Source organism: Lactuca virosa, chromosome 2 (genome assembly GCF_052849685.1).
Source record: "Lactuca virosa cultivar CGN04683 chromosome 2, Lactuca_virosa_CGN04683_v6, whole genome shotgun sequence".
NCBI classification, from domain to species: domain Eukaryota; kingdom Viridiplantae; phylum Streptophyta; class Magnoliopsida; order Asterales; family Asteraceae; genus Lactuca; species Lactuca virosa.
This window is the reverse complement of record NC_136427.1, coordinates 224,815,315-224,835,964: the sequence shown is the minus strand read 5'-3', so window position 1 is coordinate 224,835,964 and position 20,650 is coordinate 224,815,315. Positions and strand designations below refer to the sequence as shown.

General features: G+C 39.7%; 2 protein-coding genes across 2 annotated transcripts; one reads left to right on the top strand and one right to left on the bottom strand.

The window, feature by feature from the left end:
* Positions 1 to 8,955: 8,955 nt before the first annotated feature.
* Positions 8,956 to 12,610, top strand: LOC145160305 (aspartic proteinase 36-like). The gene is made up of 12 exons (XM_079079444.1): positions 8,956 to 9,573; positions 9,790 to 9,910; positions 9,996 to 10,423; positions 10,557 to 10,713; positions 10,815 to 10,897; positions 10,987 to 11,083; positions 11,192 to 11,264; positions 11,336 to 11,506; positions 11,594 to 11,715; positions 11,778 to 11,879; positions 11,968 to 12,065; positions 12,138 to 12,610. Exons 1-12 carry the CDS (start codon positions 9,263 to 9,265, stop codon positions 12,307 to 12,309), a joined length of 1,935 nt encoding a protein of 644 aa, XP_078935570.1. The 5' UTR covers positions 8,956 to 9,262; the 3' UTR covers positions 12,310 to 12,610.
* A 1,544-nt stretch (positions 12,611 to 14,154) lies between these two features.
* Positions 14,155 to 16,083, bottom strand: LOC145158252 (uncharacterized). Its single transcript, XM_079077174.1, has 5 exons — positions 16,045 to 16,083; positions 15,479 to 16,000; positions 15,143 to 15,392; positions 14,516 to 15,063; positions 14,155 to 14,430 (listed from the first exon to the last, which is right to left on the bottom strand). Exons 1-5 carry the CDS (start codon positions 16,081 to 16,083, stop codon positions 14,155 to 14,157), a joined length of 1,635 nt encoding a protein of 544 aa, XP_078933300.1.
* Between the last annotated feature and the right edge of the window lie 4,567 nt (positions 16,084 to 20,650).

Here is a 20,650-nt window from a genome sequence, read left to right as displayed (position 1 = left end):
AGCCGGCACAGGCACCAGCGCCGGCTACATTGAGGATTACGGATGGGAGGCCAGTTAGGGCGGAGCCTCCGAAGGCTCAGGGGCGTGCTTTTCAGCTTACAGCCGTGGAGGCCAGGATAGCACCAGATGTGGTTGCTGGTATGTTTCTATCCTTACTCTCATTTGTTATATCAATTATATGCTTATCTGTTGTACCTGTGATTAGGTACGTTTTTAGTAAACTCCTTACCCACATTGGTGTTATTTGACTCGGGGGCGAGTCAGTCATTTGTATCTCAGACTTTCAGTAGGGAGTTCAGTATGCCAGTAGGTGAGCTAGAGTGTCCGTTGCGAGTCTCCATCGCCAACGAACACGAGATTTCTGCTTCTTCGGTCTACCGAGGATGTGAGTTGGAGATTTTCGGAGTGTCTTTTCCGATAGACTTAATACCGATTCCCATGGGGGAGGTGTGCGTGATTGTAGGGATGGATTGGCTTAGTCGGTTCGGTGCTATGATAGATTGTGAGGGCCAGCGGGTGGTAGTTCGCACCCCAAGTGGGGGAGAACTGATTGTATATGGCGAGGCACCAGAGTGGGATCAGGGTTCTGTTCAGCTGCCAGGGCTCGACAGTATATTCAGCACGGGTGTACGAGTTATCTAGCGTATGTGGTGGATACGCAGGCTAGGGATCCGACTCCAGTTTCAGAGGTTCCAGTGGTTAGAGAGTTTGCTGACGTGTTCCCGGAGGAGTTACCAGGAGTACCTCCGGAGAGGCAGGTCGAGTTCCGGATCGACCTGGTGCCGGATGCGGCTCCTATCGCCAAGGCGCCATACCGATTGGCACCACCCGAGATACAAGAGCTGTCATCACAGCTCTAGGAACTGTTGGGCAAGCAGTTCATTCGACCTAGCAGTTATCCATGGGGAGCACCGATCCTCTTCGTCAGGAAGAAGGACGGCTCGCACCGGATGTGCATTGATTATAGGGAGTTGAACAAGTTGACGGTGAAGAACCATTATCCACTCCCGAGGATAGATGATCTCGTTGATCAGTTGCCGGGGGCATCTTGGTTCTCCAAGATAGATTTGAGGTCGGGGCATCATCAGGTCCGGGTCAGAGAGGAGGACATGAAGAAGACCGTGTTTCGGACTCGTTATGGTCATTACGAGTTCGTGGTGATGCCGTTTGGGCTCACCAACGCGTCGACAGTATTTATGGACCTGTTAAATCGGGTCTGCAGACCGATGCTCGATCGCTTGGTCATCGTGTTTATAGATGATATCTTGGTGTATTCCAGGACTCGTGAGCAGCACGAGGAGCACCTCAGGGAGTTGTTGGGAGTTTTGAGACGAGAGCGGCTATATGCCAAGTTCTCGAAGTGCGAGTTTTGGTTACGGGAGGTCCAGTTCCTCGGGCACCTCGTTAACCAGGATGGGATTTTGGTCGACCCGGCCAAAATCGAGGCAGTCAGGCAGTGGGAGGTTCCGAAATCTCCCTCAGATATCAGGAGTTTTCTGGGATTGGTAGGGTACTACCGGAGATTCATACGAGATTTCTCCAAGATTGCATTACCCCTCACTCGTCTAACGAGGAAGGGGGTGGATTTCCGGTGGGGCCTTGAGCAGCAGAAGGCATTTGAGACCCTCCGTCAGCGCTTGTGTGAGGCTCCAGTTTTGACACTCCCGGAGGGAGTTGGGGATTTTGTGGTGTACTGTGATGCATCCATCACAGGTTTAGGGGCGGTCCTCATGCAGAGGGGGCGAGTGATAGCCTACGCATTGCGGCAGCTGAAGCCGCATGAGACGAGATATCCTACATGATTTAGAGCTGGGAGCGGTGGTGTTCGCTCTCAAGATATGGAGACATTACCTGTACGGGGTCCGTTGTACCGTATATATGGACCACAAGAGCTTGAGACACATCATGGATCGGCCGAACCTGAATATGAGACAGCACAGGTGGCTGGACGTAGTCAAGGACTACGATTGCGAGATCCTTTACCACCCCGGTAAAGCGAATGTGGTTGCGGATGCTTTGAGCCGCAAGTCAGCGAGGTCTTCCACCCCAGCGATATGTATGAAGATAGCGGTGGATTCTCCGCTTGTGAGTTTGATCATAGATACTCAAGTCGAGGGCATACGGCCAGAGAATTGGAAGCTGGAGAGGATCAGGGGTGAGAACACCCGGTTTGTGCGGGATAGCCGGGGATTATTAACCTGATGCGGTCGGGTATGGGTTCCGATGTCTGGTGGGGTCATACAGACAGTCATGGAGGAGGCTCATAAGTCTCACTTCTCTATTCACCCGGGGGCCACCAAGATGTACCGGGATTTGAGTTTGAGCTACTGGTGCCCGTGCATGAAGCGAGAAATCGCTTGGTACGTCGAGAGGTGCTTGACTTGTAGGATGGTCAAGGCCGAGCATCAGAGGCCGCATGGAAAGTTGCATCCCCTGGAGATTCCCATGTGGAAATGGGAACAGATCACGATGGAATTTATTACCAAGCTGCCGAGGACGGCGAATGGGTTTGATGCCATATGGGTCATCGTGGATCGATTGACCAAGAGTGCCCATTTCTTGGCCATACTGGAGAGTTCGTCGGCCGAGAAGTTGGCCGACGTGTATGTCCGCAAGATCGTGGCTCGCCATGCGGTTCCAGTCTCCATTGTCTCCGATTGGGATGTTAGGTTTACCTCCCGTTTCTGGAAGAAGTTCCACGAGGAGCTGGGCACGCGGTTGCACTTCAGTACAACATTCCATCTGCAGACTGACGGTCAAAGCGAGCTGACCATTCAGACCCTCGAGGATATGTTGAGGGCGTGTGTCATTGATTTCGGTGGGAGCTGGGATTCCCACCTACCGCTTGCAGAGTTCGCCTACAACAACAGCTATCATTCCAACATTGGCGCCCCGCCTTTCGAGCTGTTGTATGGGCGGAGATGTCGCACCCCGGTTTGTTGGGGTGAGGTCGGACACAGGGTGATGGGTCGGACGGAAGTAGTCTTACAGACTACCGAGAAGATTCAGCAGATTAGGCAGCGACTGCAGACCGCTCAGAGTCGGCAGAAGAGTTACGCCGACAGACACCGATCTGAGCTAGAATTTTAGGTGGGTGATATGGTTCTCCTGAAGGTCTCACCCTGGAAGGGTGTGATCCGCTTCAGGAAGAGAGGGAAATTGGGTCCCCGTTACATTGGGTCGTTCAGGATCATTACCAGTGTTGGCAAGGTGGCTTACAAGCTAGACCTACCGGATGAGCTTAGTCGGATCCACAACACTTTCCACGTCCCGCAGTTGCGAAAGTGCATTATGGATCAGGAGGCGGTGGTGTCGCTGGATGATATTCAGGTCGATGAACACCTGAATTACGTGGAGAGGCCTGTGGCCATACTGGAGAGGAAGATGAAAGTTCTGAGGAACAAGGAGATACCTTTGGTGAAGGTGCAATGGGAGCATCATAGGGGGTCCTAGTGGACGTGGGAGCCAGAGGCAGAGATGTGGGAACACTATCCGGAGCTGTTCGCCGCGGCAGACTTCGAGGACGAAGTCTAGTTCAAGTGGGGGAGAATTGTAACGCCCCGATTTTCAGGTATTGGTTCATGTAAGAATCTTCTTGGTTTCAAGGTCTACTCGACGAGTCGGCTTCCCCACTCGTCGAGTAGCAGCGGGTTGGTCCGTGTGTTTTGGTGACCTACTCGCCGAGTCCAAGAAGGAACTCGACGAGTAGGAGCTGGCAGATGAAACCCTAAATCCCAGGGTATTGCACCCTATTTAAAGGATCATTGGCCTTCCCCAGCCTCCCCTTTACAGTTCCTTGGCACCCTTAAATCCCTAAATCGTGTGTGTGTGTGTTTCTTTGGTGTGATAGAGCTTGGAAGAGAGATCTTGGTGAGGAACACTTGGGGGAAACAAGTAAAATCAAGCTAGGAACTTGTGGGAACCAAAGATATACATCAGTTGACACTCTCTGGAAGGTATTAAGCTGTCTCTTTGGCTCATCTCATCTTTAATCTCTTTTTGGGTGGGTTTTAGGAAAAGCTTTTGTGTTTGAGCCAAGATCTGAAGCTGCAACTCCATATCTGGAATCCCTTTGGTCTCTAGATCCATAAAGGTAGCAGCTTTGGCAAGTATGAGCCTTCCCTCAAGTGTTGGACTTCATTTCAAGCTTAGTTTTGTCATTTTAGGGCCTTAAAGCTTTGCATGCACGTAAAGTTTGCAACTTTACGTGATAAGCAGTCCTTGGAAGGTTGGATCTACAATCTGGAGCCTTTGCATGGCTTAAAAAGCATCTGCATGGATGAAGGACTGAAGGGACTCGGTGAGTCGTATGAACGACTCGGCGAGTCAGTTGAAGATTGTCGTAGACTCGGCGAGTCAGTAGAGTGACTCGGCGGGTCCGTTGAAGATTGCCCGGGACTCGGCGAGTCGGTGAGTGACTCGGCGAGTTGGTAAAATTAGGCAAGAACTCGGCGAGTAGTCGAGGGTGCTCGACGAGTTGAGGTTAACATGGACTGTTGACCTTGCCAGTTGACTTTGACTTTGACCAAGGGTTGAGCACTTGACTTCTGGGGGTATCTCGGGAATTTATGAACTTTGGGATGTGTTGGAAATAGGTGGTGGAGTTGGTGGCGGTGATCCGGGAGTTGAGCTTTCTATTTCCAGTCGGCAGTTGCGAGGTGAGTTATCCTCACTATACTCAAGGGTCTAAGGCACCAAGGCCGGCCCTTTGAATTGTTATTTGGTTATGTTATGCTAGTATGATCTATTAGATCGGTATCCTAGAGGGTAGGATGATATTATGTGATATGTGGTATAACCTGTTAGTTCGGTATCCTAGAGGGTAGGATAATATTATGTGGTATGTGGTATGATCTGTTAGATCAGTTGTTGTCTGTAGATTGTTATGTGATTATCTGTTATATGTGCACATGTTTGTTTGGCGGTTGAGGCTTATCTGCTTTGTGCGGAGGCCAATAGACCTGGGCATTCCAACCTGTTGGTTGTGGGTCGTGAGTATTCCATCCCGAGGATGATTGGACTCATAGTATGTGGGCATTCCAACCTGTTGGTTGTGGGCCTGGGGTATTCCATCCCGAGGATGATTGGACCCATAGTATGTTGGCATTCCAACCGGATGGTTGAGGGCCTGGGGCATTCCAACCCGATGGTTTACTGGACCCATAGTATGTTGTTTACGATTATATGTGTATTATTATGGGTATGGGTATTTTGGGGGAACTCACTAAGCTTTCGGGCTTATAGTTTCAGTTTATTGTTTCAGGTAAATCAAGGGATTGCGACAAGGCGAAGGCATGATCGTACAACGCCTCATGTTTTGGTTATGTTTATGGGAAAACTCTGATATTATACATTTTGAAAACAAAGATGTAATGATTTTTAAAGGGTTGAAATGTTTTTAAAAGTTTTAAATTGGCTTGATTTTATGGGTGTTACAGATGCACCACAACACTGTTGTTGAAAAGCTGACGCACCAGAAATTTGCATGTTCGATTGTTCCCCTGCTTGCTTAAATCGGTTATAATCCTTAAAGAAAAAAAATTTAAACCTAGAAGCATAGATCAAATTATACCTCTTATGGATGATGTAGAAACGGATTTGTACTTGTGTCTTGGATTATTTGAAGGTCCAAACCAACTCCTCTCTAGTGAAGAAGCACCTAAGTTTGGATGTCAATGAGACCAAACAGGTCCCCCGCCCATGAATTTGCCTGTTTCCCCCGACCCTAATCCCGATCATGATCCCGACGTGGAGTTCTCACGTTTCCCTGTCGTGAATTTCAAGACCACCCTCGATCTTGCCCCGTTTCCTCTGATTCACCCCTTAACCTCGTTTGACCCGTGATTCACAACAAAAATAGAGGTATACCGACGATTAAATGTCATCGGTAAAGACCCTACAAAATCAATAACCTAAAAATCAGAAGCACATATGGTGGTGGTATTGCCATAGCAACTGGAAAATCAAAAGCACATGTGGTGGTGGTATCGCCATAGCAACTGCAGTGGCGGTGGTATCGCCGGAGCAACACCAAAAATGGTGGTGCCTCCCTGAAAAACACAAAAAAAATATTGGAGATTATTCTTGGTTTATTTCGTCAGAGGAGAAAGAGGAAGAGGAGGGACGAGAAGCAACTGAAAGCGCCAGTTGTATGGTGGATTAGTTGCCGGAAACACCAGATATCGCCAAGAACCCCCCCCCCCCCCCCCCAAAAAAAAATCACCGGCAAAAAGACCCCGATGGTGTTCCTGTCTGTCGGTGGTGATAATCGGCCGGTTAATTGGTAAAATTCCCACTCTATCAGATCAATGTTGTAATCATCGAAGAAGAGAGGTGATCGAGGGTACCTGAGAAAGCAGACAACTGGTCTAAAATTATCGATAAGGCTTTAGCGACGACGATCCAACGACACCTATCAATAGCGGCGCCATTTTGTGGTAAATGGAATGAACATTCCGCGATAGTCTCCGCTACTGCTGTCACCGCTATTACTATTGTAAGGTGAGCAACAAACGATCGTTGGATTGAATGCGAGATCGATGGATGGGGTGCAGCGGGAAAAAATGACGTGGATTGTGGTTTTGCATTAATAGCAACGATGGTGTTACTGACGACATATGCATAACGTCGACATAGGAAAGATGTTGCCGCTAATGCCCTTGTCGTCGGTATTACTTGAATTTCTTTGTTTCTTGTAGTGATTATATGTCAATAATTCATTGTTTTAAAGCTTTTATGAAATTCATGATTATATGTTAATAATTCATTGTTTTAAAGTTTTTTACGATAAGGATCTTAAAAATCTTTTTTGTAGCAAAATAAAGATTTATATCATCAAAACAAAGTCTTACGTTGAGAGATTGTAAAAAAATGTTTCGAAAATTTGAGAAAAAGGTAAGATAAAGTGTCTTTAATATGTGACCGATTTCATTCTATATTTTTTTTGATAAATCAGTAAATAAATTGGCTATATTTTCTCAAAACGTTGTTTTAAACTGAAATAACATTCTTATAAGGCCATCCGTTATACCCACCACATACTACATATGTGGTGGGTGCCACATCAGCACCACATTCTCCCACGACTAACATGTGATACCTACCACTAACACACCACTCCACATCATTATTTTTATTTTTTTTAATTAAAAAATACAATAAAATTACATTTTTTATAATTAAAAAACATTCATTTTTTTAAACTAGTTTTTCATTAATTATAAAAATAAAATTACAACTTCAAACTACATTACTTAATTAATCTAGAAAAAAAAACATTACATTAATTAAATAAACAAACAAACATACATATAAAAAAACTAATCTTCGTTCATGTTACGTTGGTACAAATGTTCCGCGACATCTTCTCGAAGATTGAAACACGTTTCACTGTTATGAATTTCAACAACTCGCTCTAAAAACACATTCGTTCCGGGTACGAACTCCTCAATTGGAACGACAACGTCGTTCGGATCATACGTGCAAATCACTCGACCTTCATCTTCAATAATCATATTATGCATTATAATACATGCTAGGACCATTCGTTTAATTCTTTCTTCATTCCAGAGTCGTGTAGCATATTTCACTACATGTCATGTCTGCTTAAGGACTCCAAATGCCCTCTCGATATCCTTTCTCGCCGATTCCTGTTTTTTTGTAAAGAACTTTGCCTTTTCACTTCGAGGAACTGAGTATGCCTTCATCAATGTAGAATAATCCGGGTATATCCCATCACCAAGGTAGTAACCGTATTTGTACGCTTGCCCGTTCACCGTGAACGTCATATTAGATGCTTTGCCGGTCCAAATATCGTTGAAAAGTGGAGACTGGCCAAGAACATTGAGGTCGTTGTTAGACCCCGCTACTCCAAAAAAAGCATGCCATATCCACAAATCTTGAGATGCAACAGCTTCTAGGATGATAATTGGTTCACCTATATCTCCTCGAGTGAACTGACCATGCCTTTGGACATTTTTCCCAAGCCACATGCGTACAATCTAGACTGCCAAGCATACCCGGAAATCCATGCCTCTCTTCATGAGCCGAATATAATCTCTCAATATCACGTTGAGTAGGTTTGTGCAAATATTCTTCGTGAAAAACCTCATACACACATGCAGAAAACCAATCTACACATTCAACTGCGGTCCTCTCGGATACTTTCAAGTATTCGTCAGATGCATCAAATGTTATACCGTATCCCAAATACCTAAGAGCAGCCGCACATTTTTGTATACTACAAAAACTCATTCTTCTTCTAGCGTCGGGTTTTTGTTGTAAAAAATCATAACGAGATTCTAAAGCATTACTAATACGTAAAAATATAGCCTTATTCAGACGGAAACGACGTTCGAACGAGTCGTCATTATAAAGACAATTATCGGCAAAGTAATCACGAACCAATAAGTCGTGTGCGGCTTGGCGATCACGATTGACGACCGCCCTTGTACGAGCAACATTCGAACTTTCTTCGTTGTGAATGTGTTGCGCAACGTTGAAGAATGTCTCGACGAATTCTACGTCGTCATCCGAGTCAAAAGTTTTTAAGAATTCCATGTGTTTTGTGGAATCCATGTGTATGTGTTTTGTGGTTTTAGAGAATGAATGTGTGTTTTGGTGAAAATAGAAGGTTTATTTATTTGTGTATAGAATTGATTTTGAAAAAAAAATGGCCAAATGACCGTTCAATGGTCAACAAATCAATAGTCAATCCTCGAGTCCGTTTACATTCGTCGTCGAGAACACGGAAGACCACGACCATGCCCGACCACGAAATGTCGGGGTGGTGTGCACGAACTTTTCTCGTAGCCAACTAGACCACGAATCGATTCGTGGTATGTATACCACAAGACCTAAAATACTCTAAATATTAATAGTTTAAAAGTAACGTAACGCCTATTTTGGCATTTGGATATAAAAATTGACCTAACTACACGTTAAAGAAAAAGAATTTAAGTTAGAAGGTGAGTAGAATTGAAGGCTTTATTCGAACTATTTACCTTTTAGATCCGATACATCATACACGTCGTCAGGGCGATTTCGATTTCGAATGAGAAGGAATAAGCTTTTCTATTTCTATGTGCCACAAAACATTGCTCACAGTCGCCGATGACTTGATCGGACCTCCTTACCGGAACGGAAAATCTCTCTCATCTCTCGCTCTAGCTCTCAAACTGTTTTGTGAGAGAACAAGAGTTATAGGGCCAATTCATTTGTCTCTCTCGATCCGCAGACACAACAGATCGGTGATTGACGAATTATGGCACGATTCACCTGGGCACTGTCCTCGTCTACTACCGATATCGTGATCCTGTCGATTTTTGTGTTGTTTCTGAGGTCTTCGTTGTTTGTTTCTGCGGTCATCGGTGATCCAAGCACTATTATTCTCCATCCTCCGCATGCTGGTAGCAATCGTCACACCATGTTTCTACCTCTTTTTCCGTCTCCTCCTAACTCCTCCCGGATCTCCTCGTTCTCCGGCAACGGAAAATCACGGCGTCACCTCCAGAAATCCGATACGTCTCGCCCGAACGCGCGGATGGCTCTCCACGATGATCTCCTCCTCCACGGGTATGTGTTCATTTCCTCGATCTATTTTACGCGCGCGCACGTAAACAATAGGGATATGTGAATTTTATATTATATATTTTGTTTAGCTGGAAAAAACTAACGATTGAATTCCCTGGGACCACTCTGATTATTATATTGTATTCAGTTCTCATCACATTCGATTTCAGAAGTTACAGATTCTATCATTTATTTGCAAATTGAATTGGTGATGATTAGGTATTACACGACGAGGCTCTGGATTGGATCTCCACCGCAGAAGTTTGCTCTTATTGTGGACACAGGGAGTACTGTTACTTATGTTCCTTGCATTACTTGTGAACAATGTGGCAAGCATCAGGTATTTCCTTAATGATGTTCATCAATCGATACTTGAGTTTTGATTTTGTAGTAAAGTTCTGAATTTAGATTGTTGATATCCCCAGGACCCAAAGTTTGATCCAGATTTATCCAGCACATACCAACCAGTGAAATGCAATATCGATTGCACCTGTGACTATGAGAGAAAACAATGTGTATATGAACGACAATATGCAGAAATGAGTTCCAGCAGTGGTGTTCTTGGTGAAGACATCGTATCATTTGGCAACCGAAGTGAACTATCACCACAACGTGCCATTTTCGGTTGTGAAAATGCAGAAACTGGTGATCTCTACAGTCAACATGCTGATGGAATAATGGGTTTGGGGCGTGGTGATCTAAGTATAGTTGACCAACTTGTTGACCGAGGTGTAATCAGTGATTCCTTCTCTTTATGTTATGGTGGAATGGATATAGGTGGTGGTGCCATGGTTCTTGGTAGTGTTTCTCCTCCCTCAGGGATGATCTATGCCTACTCAGACCCTGTACGCAGGTATGTTTTGTAATTTGTATCTATCCTTCTTATAGATACAAAAAAAAAAAGAAAAAAACTTAATCTCTTTTTCTAACAAAATACATTTAATACATGATCTCACACATTTACTCTAGTCTCGGGGTGGCAACAGCCCATATTACAATATTGAGCTCAAGGAGTTGCATGTTGCTGGGAAGCGTTTGCTATTGAGTCCAAGTGTTTTTGATGGAAAACATGGAACAGTTCTTGACAGTGGGACAACTTATGCTTATTTACCTGAAGCTGCTTTTCTTGCATTTAAGGAGGCTGTAAGATTTCATCCAAAACTATTCTTTCTTTCATAAAAAAAAAACAATCTTTTTCTAAATCATCAAGATTTGTTAATTGAATTTTGTAATCTTGGATTCAGGTCTTGAAAGAACTACATACTGTCAAACAGATCAGAGGTCCTGATCCAAGTTACAATGACATTTGCTTCTCTGGTGCTGGAAGGTATTGTAGTAATTAATATAGATAAGTAATTAGGGAAAATAATTTATTGTATTTAAGTAGAAACTAATGTTTAGTTTTCTTTACTTTAGTGATGCTTCACAACTGATGAAAATCTTCCCGAAAGTTGAAATGGTTTTTGGGAAAGGACATAAGCTAACACTATCCCCTGAAAACTACTTGTTCAGGGTAAGCATTTATTTAATTTTTTCCATTTTCTTCATATTGTTTGTATACATATTTTTCTAAATGTATTTCTTATTATTAATATTCTCATTTGTTTCTTATATATAAAAGCACTCAAGGGTACATGGTGCATATTGCCTGGGAGTTTTTCAAAACGGAAAGGATCCAACAACTCTTTTAGGAGGTACTCTTTATTTTTATCATTTCTTTTATTAAAAAAATAAAAATAGTTTATTAATTTTATATTTTTTACAGGGATCATTGTGCGCAATACTTTTGTTATGTATGATCGTGAACATGACAAAATTGGATTTTGGAAAACTAATTGTTCTGATCTGTGGGCAAGACTACATAATTCTGGTGCACCCTCATCAGACATGTCTCCTTCTCCATCTCCAATGGGGACACCTGGCCATATTTCTCCAGGTAGATTTTCAAAATTTGTTATTTCCTATAAATATAAATTATAATACCCCTTGTATATAATATATATTATTGTGTTTTACCTTGTAGGATCGAAAGTTGGAAGCATAATATTTTATATGTTTCTGAATCTTAAATACTCTAAACTCGAACCACATATCATTGAGCTTACTGAGTTAATTGCAAAAGGGTTGCATGTTAACATTTCACAGGTATTGTCTAATTTTTTTTTGTTTAAATTTTAAAGTTTATGTAATAATAATTATAATTTCAGGTTTATTTATTGGACTTTACATGGGAGGGAAATGAGTCACTTACAATATGGTCTATTACTCCACCAAAACCTGATGAATATATGTCCAACACTACTGCATCTGTGAGTTATATCTATATATATTATAGTAAATTAATGATTTTTTATATTAATTATTGTAATTATGGTTTGATTAATTACTTGGTGGCAGAATATAATTGCTCGAATAGCTGAAGGGGAGATAAAACTTCCTAAAAGATTTGGAAAATATCGGATTTCTAATTGGTTTATTGAATCTGATCCAAACAGGTATATTGATTATATTCTTGGATAATGTCATATAAATAAGAGTTAATATGATGATATTATGGTGGGTGGCAGGACATGGGTGAAGAATTATATGGGGGTGATGATAGTATTTATTTTGATATTAATATTTGTGATGGCGGGTGTTGTTGGGTGGTGGTTTTGGAGACAGAAGCGGCCAGGTGGCGGCATTCTGTATAGGCCGGTGGATTCAGTTGTGTATGAACAAGAACTTCAGCCAGTGTGATTGCTCATCTCATCTTAATGGAATGAATTTCTGCCAACAAAGGTGATTAAAGTTTTGTTGCACATAATGAGAATCTGAATTGATCATGATTTTTTTTTTATTATATAATGTTCTGAAAAATGGTTATAAATTTTGACATCTTATAGTAATGGTATAAGACATGGTTCAGTTATTATGTGTATACTATAGGCTATAGCTTCATTGATTCTTCCAAGATAAATTTACAACTTTGGCCCTGTTACTGGTCAAGTTCACGGCTTTTTTTTATTTTATTCCTGTTTTACCAAGTTTTAGTTTATTTTCAAATAATTTATATTTATGAGTTGTTGGCTCCCAACAGGGGGTTGAACCACTATAGTGGAAATCCTGGAAATGACTTGATGGAAAAAAAAAATAATAATAACACTTTTGAATCGATAATTATAGAATTTAAGTAAAATATTGATTGGGTGCATGAATGTGAGTGTGAGATTATTTTATTAGTATATGTAAAGTCGTTTAGTGATATTTTGTATGGATAAATATGAAATTGATGGAATTTCGTACGAATATAACTTCTTGTTGAGTAGAACTGAAAATTTTGTATCAAATATTTTTGCTAAATCATTCATTTGTATGGAAGTAGGTCATTTCGGAGTGAGTATGTATATAAAGTGTGAATCTTTCATCTCAATAAAAATCTCAAAAAAAAAAAATCCCTTCTTTCTTACTAAAACATGACAATTACCATTGGGGTTTCCATAAAATTACATCCTCTTATGACGATTTATTGAAATTAGAAAAAACATCATAAATGGTCTTTATGGTTTTCCAAAATCTGAAGTTTAGTCCCCGTAGTTTAAAAACCTCATAGATGGTCCCTGTGCTTTCAAAACTTTTGACAGTTGGTCCTTATCCCTCACACTGTTAGAACCCCACCGTTCTCTTATTTCATTAAAATATTATAAGGGCAAATCGGTCTTTTCACCTGTGCCCTCTTCTTTATAACCAAATGCATGTCTGATATTTTGAAAACCCTTCTCGCACCCACCCTCTTCTACTCTCACATTACTGTGCATCCAATTGCAAAACGAATTTTGCGAGTGTCGAAGATGGCGATTTGTAGATGTGGAATGGAAACAACGAAGTTGACCTCATGGACGGATCGTAACCCAGGAAGGCAATTTTTGAATTGTTCAAGATGTGGGTTCATAAGGTGGGTTGACCCTGTGATGTGTGCTAGGGCATTGGTGGTGATTCCAGGTTTGATAAGATCAATGAATCGATTGGAAGAGAGGGTTGCGATTGCAAGTGCAGAACTGTGGAACTACCAGCTGATATTGTTCTGTTCATGGATGTTTTTTTTTTTTGGTTTTATTTTAATCAGTAAGGTGGTTGAAGGATCTAGATGGTAATAGGATTGGGGGGGGGGGGGGGGGTTGGTTTCTTTTGTACGCATCTAACTAGTTCAGGGGGTTTTGGATTGTGATGGAATGGGTATTTTTGGTTTCATTTTGTTGTATGAAGTGTAACACATTAAGTTAATGGAAATGATGATTATGTATTTTGTTATAAATCAGTGGTTTTGATGTGCATTTTCGTATGATACATTGTTATAACTGCATCTTGCAAATGGTTAGGAATGATATTTCAAATCTACATTGTTATACATGCATCTTTTTGAGAAAGGTTTGGAGAGGGTAACTCATAACCAAAATGTTGATAAAATCATTACAAGTCTGTGTTTAAACATGAGAGTTAGTTTCAACATACTTACTGATGGAAGGTCTTAACCCATACAAACATTACAAAAGACCTAGTTACCATAATTTAAACAACCAAACCATAATTTAAGTTTCAAAAGACCTAACTACCCAAACATCCAACTAACCACTTAACAGAATTTCCAGCTCCCTTTCCCTTTCCTTGTGTCTTCCCCTTTGCCTGTGTCTTCCCCTTTCCCTGTGTCTTCCCCTTTGATCCAACTTCACCAATGCCTCCCTGCCCTTTACATGTTCTGGAATTGTGCCCCTTGTTATGACACTTTGAACATGTGACTGCAAGAAATTTCCTGCTTAATTTAGTGGTTTGGCTGTTGGGCTCATCAATACCTCTTTTTCTCTTCTTTTTTGGCCTCCCAACCTACACATATACATTTATTATATTTAAAACATAAACATACATGTTGGCATTAAAAGTACATATCTAGCCTAGTTGACATAACAACTTGTGTGTCATGTTTTGGTGGAGTTAAAGTGAATGGACAATCACTTTTTGGCCACATTGAACGACCATTTATTGGATCAATTTTGTTCAGATACATGGCTCTCCATGTTGATAACTTATAGCAAGGATGGACCCAATCCTCAACATCAGGGGCATCTTCTCCATTTTCAATTTTGTTCCATATAGCAGAAACAACATGCCTACATGGAAAACCTGTAATCTCCCAGAATCTACAAGTGCAACTTCTTTCATTTAGGTTCACCACATACTGATCCTGCCATGTGCTTGCAACTTGGTACTTTCCTGCCCCGTTATACTTAGCTACATACTTTGCTGCTTGAGTCTTAATCTCCTCTAAAATTATAGTTGCAGTAGTACTTAGTTCCCCTTGACACTTATCTATTTCCTTTTGCACAACACACAATCTCTTCATGAGATACTCTCTAATATACTCTAAGCAGGTGATGATTGGTTTATCCCTACCTTCCTCTATCTTAGCATTGAATACCTCACAAAGATTATTCAACAAACAATCAGTGTGTGCCCTACCTGTGAAAAACATATTCAAAAAGAGAAATTACAAATTTTATATTAAAACATAAAACTCAACAACTTCTTAATGACATACCACTGAAGTGAGATTTAGACCATGTCTCTGCAGGAATCTTACACAACCAAGAATGAGCTTCATCATTCATTTTCTTCAACTCATTCATTGCATATTTAAAGTGATTTAATGTTGTTGCTCTACCACATTCCCAAACCAAGTCACTCAACTCTTTTCCTTTCCATTGTTTCTTCAAATTCTCCTGAATATGCCTCAAACAAAACCTATGTTCTGCATTGGGGAATACCTTTGCAACTGCTGGTATTATCCCCTTAACAAATGCAAATATAGTCAGTTTCATTTATAAAAATAGAAAGTAAGGTACACTATCATGAGAAATAATTAGGTAAAACATACCTTTTGTCTATCATAAATGAAGGTAAAATTTGAATTTGCTCCCAATTCCAAGTCTTCTCCTAACAGTTCCATGAACCAGGTCCAAGAACTAGTTGTTTCAGCCTCTACCACTGCATATGCTACAGGGTATATTCCATTATTTGAGTCTAGACCCACAGCAGTTAGTACCTGCCTAGGATATGGGCCTTTCAAGAATGTACCATCAACTCCCAGGAAATCCCTTAACCCAGCTTTGAATCCCAACTTCAATGCACCTAGACATACATATATTCTTCTAAAAGTTCTTGTAGTAGTCGACAAGCATGGTTCAGGATACACATCTATCCTAACAGTTGAACCATGATTAGTGTTTAGCAGTTCCAAAGCATAATCCCTCAGATACCCATATTGAAGTTGGTAGTCCCCACTAATCACACGTTCAGCCATTTGCTTTGCCCTAGCAACCTTTTGAACTGGCATACCAAGCTCCAGCTTCTTACACAACTCCTCATGTAAAGCTTTGATTGGAATTTTAGGGTTACTCTGAATTTGTGGAACAATTAAGTTTGCTAAATATTTGGAAGTACAAGCTTTAACTGATCTTGTCTGCAAACATTTATGGACATCGTGTACTGTTTTCCCCAACTAATCCTTATTCTCATCTGGCCTCGAGATTTGGACTGCCCAAGGACATTTTCCTTTTTTACTAATCACATTTTTGCCCTTGCACTTTACCTTACTTCTAGTTGATGGCCCACCACATTCAACTGTTTTAGTAGATTGTCCCTTGCACTTTACCTTACTTCTAGTTGATGGCCCACCACATTGACCTACTCAACTCCTTAAGCATTTTTGTCATTTCATCTTCATAAAATCCTGCGTACTGATAATCATCACTTTGAATAACTTCCAACTCTTCATCAACTATGTCATTCCCTATACTTTCGGTTTGCTTGTTTAAAATTCCATGTTCATCTACATCCACGACACTTTGGAATTCACTCATGTCTACATCCACATCAAATTGCAAGTTAGACTCATGTACAATGTAGTCACTATCATCAGAATCATCTCCACTATAATCAGAACCATCTCCATTCTAACTATAGAAAGCATCTCCACTATCATCACTTACCATGCCCTCTAGAATTTCCATTTCTACTTGATTGTCTTCACCATTTGGTACACTGTACTCAACATCAAAGTCAGCATAAGTTGAATAATCATCTGTAAATGCTTCAAATTCATCGAGTCTTACACTTTGTTGTCCATCAATATCTTCACAAATTGGTTCCTCTGCAAGATTGCCTAAATTACCCTTACACACTTCTTCTATGTGGCCCATGATCACTCCTTCATTCACATCAATGACACTACTTCGTTGGCTAACTTGAGACATAACATATGGAACAATAGTCTTTGAATGATCCTGACTTTCATCCATATATATTACCTGTGACTGGTCAACAACATGGTTGGCAGGGTGGTCTAACTCAAGCTTTTTACTACACGATCCTACTTCTCTTCTACAAGGTTTTTTTCTATTAAGTTCCGGTGACACACTCTTAGGTTCCAGTTCCTCAATAACAACTTTGGAAGGAGACTTAAAATAACTAGCTACCCTAGTCTGACCAATTTCAATATAGACCTTTACAAGTTTGTGTTTAGGGACATACGAAACCAATTTAAGAACATCTTAGTCATTACCTAAAGGCAATAACCCGTAGTCTAAGGGAAATTCGGGGATACAAAAATGGTAGTAAAGAGTTTGTTCACCTTTGTACCCTAATTCTCGAACCATGTCATCGAGGTCATGGACTGAAAATAAATCAGTGTCAACGTCATCTACGTATGATACAGTACCATCGACGTATTTCCTTCCAGGTGACTTGGTGAAGACACCACTATAGTGTATCTTCAACGTGAAATAGTTATCATATCCCTCTGCAAACACAAAAATAGAAAGGGTAAAGAAGATGATTTATCTTCACGAATACATTCAAGGAAAAAAAAACTAAAGTTTTTTTTATGAAAAATCTTACCGTATCTCGATTGTAGGTCCTTCAAGCAGGCATTTTTTTCACGTAAACACCATATTGACAGAACCATTGTCCTTTAGTGCTGTGTAAACCCTAAACCCCAATTTCGTTTCTTGGATGAGAGTGATCTGTTGAAGACGAAGTCACTGTACTCTTGGGAGATGAAGAGTGTTTGGGAGTTGACGTGAAGAAGACAGTGGCATAATCATTTCCCTCAATAAAGAAGAGGGCACAGGTGAAAAGACCGATTTGCCCTTATAATATTTTAATGAAATAAGAGTTAACAGTGGGGTTCTAACGGTGTGAGGGATAAGGACCAACTGTCAAAAGTTTTGAAAGCACAGGGACCATCTATGAGGTTTTTAAACCACGGTGACTAAACTTCAGATTTTGGGAAACCACAGGGACCATTTATAATGTTTTTTCTTGAAATTATTTTGTTTTTGCAAGTTTCATTGCCTTATTGTTAGATTTATGAGGAATAGAAAAATTGACATTAACCGGCTCTCTTGGCTTCAAAACCCATTTTTTATTCATTTGTAATTGGTTCATTTTTTGTCCACTAGCCTTTTGCTAGTGTGGCTAATAAAAATTGTTCAGAGTTCAAAAAAAAAGATTTATGAGGAAATATGTATTCTGGATATCCAGAAAACCATTTCGGGCATGGTCATCGTATTTTGGATATCAGACACTGGATGCTAAGTTATTTTTTTTACACAAATATAACTTTATGTATGTTTGTCTGTTTGTTAAGCTTCATGATGTTGACTCAAAAAATAGTAAATTGAGAGATTTTTTGTGAAGTCCCAAAGTATATGATGGAAACGTTCTTCATATTTTGGACTAAAAAAGATGCATCACATAAACGCCATTGTTTTTGAATTTACTCATTTACTCATTTGCTTTGTTGATATAGAATACTAAAACTTGAAGTGTAAGGGGCAAGCACTCCCATCTTTATGGTTAGTATAGGGTACTTAAACTCGAAGGTCTAAAAAAATCACCTATTACTAGGAAATGATTTGAAAAAACTTTGTTGTATTAATGGTCAGCGTTCCTATTTTTATGGTCATAGACCTTGGGCATCTACAAGGAATACAAGAGTTTATCTAAGCGCTATGGTTTAGGTTATGTGTCAAAGAAGTCATGGTACCGCATAAAAGTTATGGCCCATGACTTACGTATCTAAGATGAAGAAGCACTAGCAATTACTCCAACGAATGAAGTTTGATCCATTAAGGTTTAAGGTTTAAGATTTAAGGTGTCTTGTATTTCGTTATATATAAATGAAAATATTAAACTTTTCATATTCATTTGTTTTATAATTTCTTATGTAAATAATAAGTATATTGATTGAAGTATGATACATATTAAAAAAAAGCATGGTATTGTTAAGTATGTGAACACTAAAATAAGACTTTATACGAAAAACATACACATTCCAAAGGTTATTTAAATAAAACACACAATATTGTTGACTATGTAATTGACTAATGAAAGATCTTTGCTATAGGTTTGATGAAATAAAAATATCATCTAAAAATATTTAACCATCTGAAATCATTGTAGCATAATTTAGTCCAAAAAAACTCAAGTTCATAGTCTCTAAGTTAAAAAAATTGAAGTATGATGGTATTTAATCAATTACCATAACAAAAGTTTAGAATGAACTACTACATGATTGTCGCCTTCTAAATGTCCAAGCTAGCTCTCCGAGTTTCGTCTTCAATCTGAGTACAAATCAAAATAGTAACGGTAGACATTGAGAATACCTACTGAGTAAATTTGAAATTAGACGTTGGAATACTATTGGATAATGACAATATCCAATTCCTAAGTTATAATCCCCAAAAACATTTCAAAACCTTTCTTATATTTCTTAAAAACCTTTCAAGCCATATTTCAAACCATTTCTTACATTTCTTAAAAGCATTTCAAGCCATTTCTGAGCGTAATATCTATATGGGTTAAATGGAATCATAATAATAAAACAATGTAATGCATATGTATCTACTTCCCAATCCACATTCTATTCTCATCAATGGACCTTTCATACTAGGATCTAGATGGTTTATGGTTATTCTCACGAAAAGGCCAGCCGGCTAAATCCGTTGCTGTTGACTTAACTAATAGAGTCAACAATGGCCACAAAGGTCACCAAATAAGGAACAAATTTAGGGAAACATATGATTATCAATATATCTCTTATTGAATGAAGTTGCAAATTCTATCCCTAATCATTTATGTGTAACTAGGAGTTTACTCTTTCTACAACCAAGATATTTTTTACCCTTCCAACCCATGGTATTAACCTTTCCATAACCATGATATTAACCCTTCCAAGTGGCCGGTACTCCGGAGTAGGCCCATGCTAACATGATATGCACTATTAGGATGCTCAAACATGTTTTAAAGCAACATTTTCATTTTTGGAAAAACCTTTCCAAAGCAAGTTTCATGCAATGCACAAATATAGCATAAAGGACACATAGCAAACAAGTACTTATATTGTATAAGTTCATATCAAACATTTATCAAATAAATAATAAGGACATGTACTCAGATTTACTCAACTTATCCAAGTATATAACTCATGTTCCACTTCTAACTCACAATAGATGTGTCTCTACTCCTTCCATATACATATACATGGAATATTACTCTCATGTTTTACCATAGTAGAAAGATATTAGATATCAAATTCATCCTAGGTTATTAAAACATTTAACCATTCCTTAATACACATATAAGGACTAATGGGGTGACCAAATGAGAACCGAACAAGTTATGAAAATATGAATTGAGTTGCAAAATTTAACACTCGACCCGTATATTTTTAGCATGTCCATACACGACATGTGTGAACCCTTTTGCACACACCCAAAGTCTAAAAAATCGCATTAAGCCATTGTACTTTGCTCCTTTTGACTCTTAATCCTTCTAAAACCTATCTAACTGATTCTAATGAGGTTTAATAACATCTTTTGACATTCATTAAAACCATATTTCTTTCATGTCTTAACCACTAAATGAGTTCAAAGGTGTAATCACAAAGACATTAATCTTTCTTTTGAAGCTTTGTCACAGGATGACTTTTGTGACTAGTTTATCTCGTGTACCACTTAGTTTATTTCCAGTTAAGTCAGACTAACTT

Bases quoted from the DNA above. Each gene is read 5' to 3' on its own strand.
- LOC145158252 (XM_079077174.1), bottom strand. From the start codon at position 16,083: ATGTCCATAAATGTTTGCAGACAAGATCAGTTAAAGCTT. The intron at 15,393-15,478 runs GTATGTTTTACC...GCATTTGTTAAG, and splicing joins TCATTTATGATAGACAAAAG to GGGATAATACCAGCAGTTGC. The intron at 15,064-15,142 runs GTATGTCATTAA...TGTTTTTCACAG, and splicing joins GTCTAAATCTCACTTCAGTG to GTAGGGCACACACTGATTGT.
- LOC145160305 (XM_079079444.1), top strand. From the start codon at position 9,263: ATGGCACGATTCACCTGGGCACTGTCCTCGTCTACTACCGATATCGTG. The intron at 11,507-11,593 runs GTAGATTTTCAA...TTTACCTTGTAG, and splicing joins ACCTGGCCATATTTCTCCAG to GATCGAAAGTTGGAAGCATA. The intron at 12,066-12,137 runs GTATATTGATTA...GGTGGGTGGCAG, and splicing joins ATTGAATCTGATCCAAACAG to GACATGGGTGAAGAATTATA.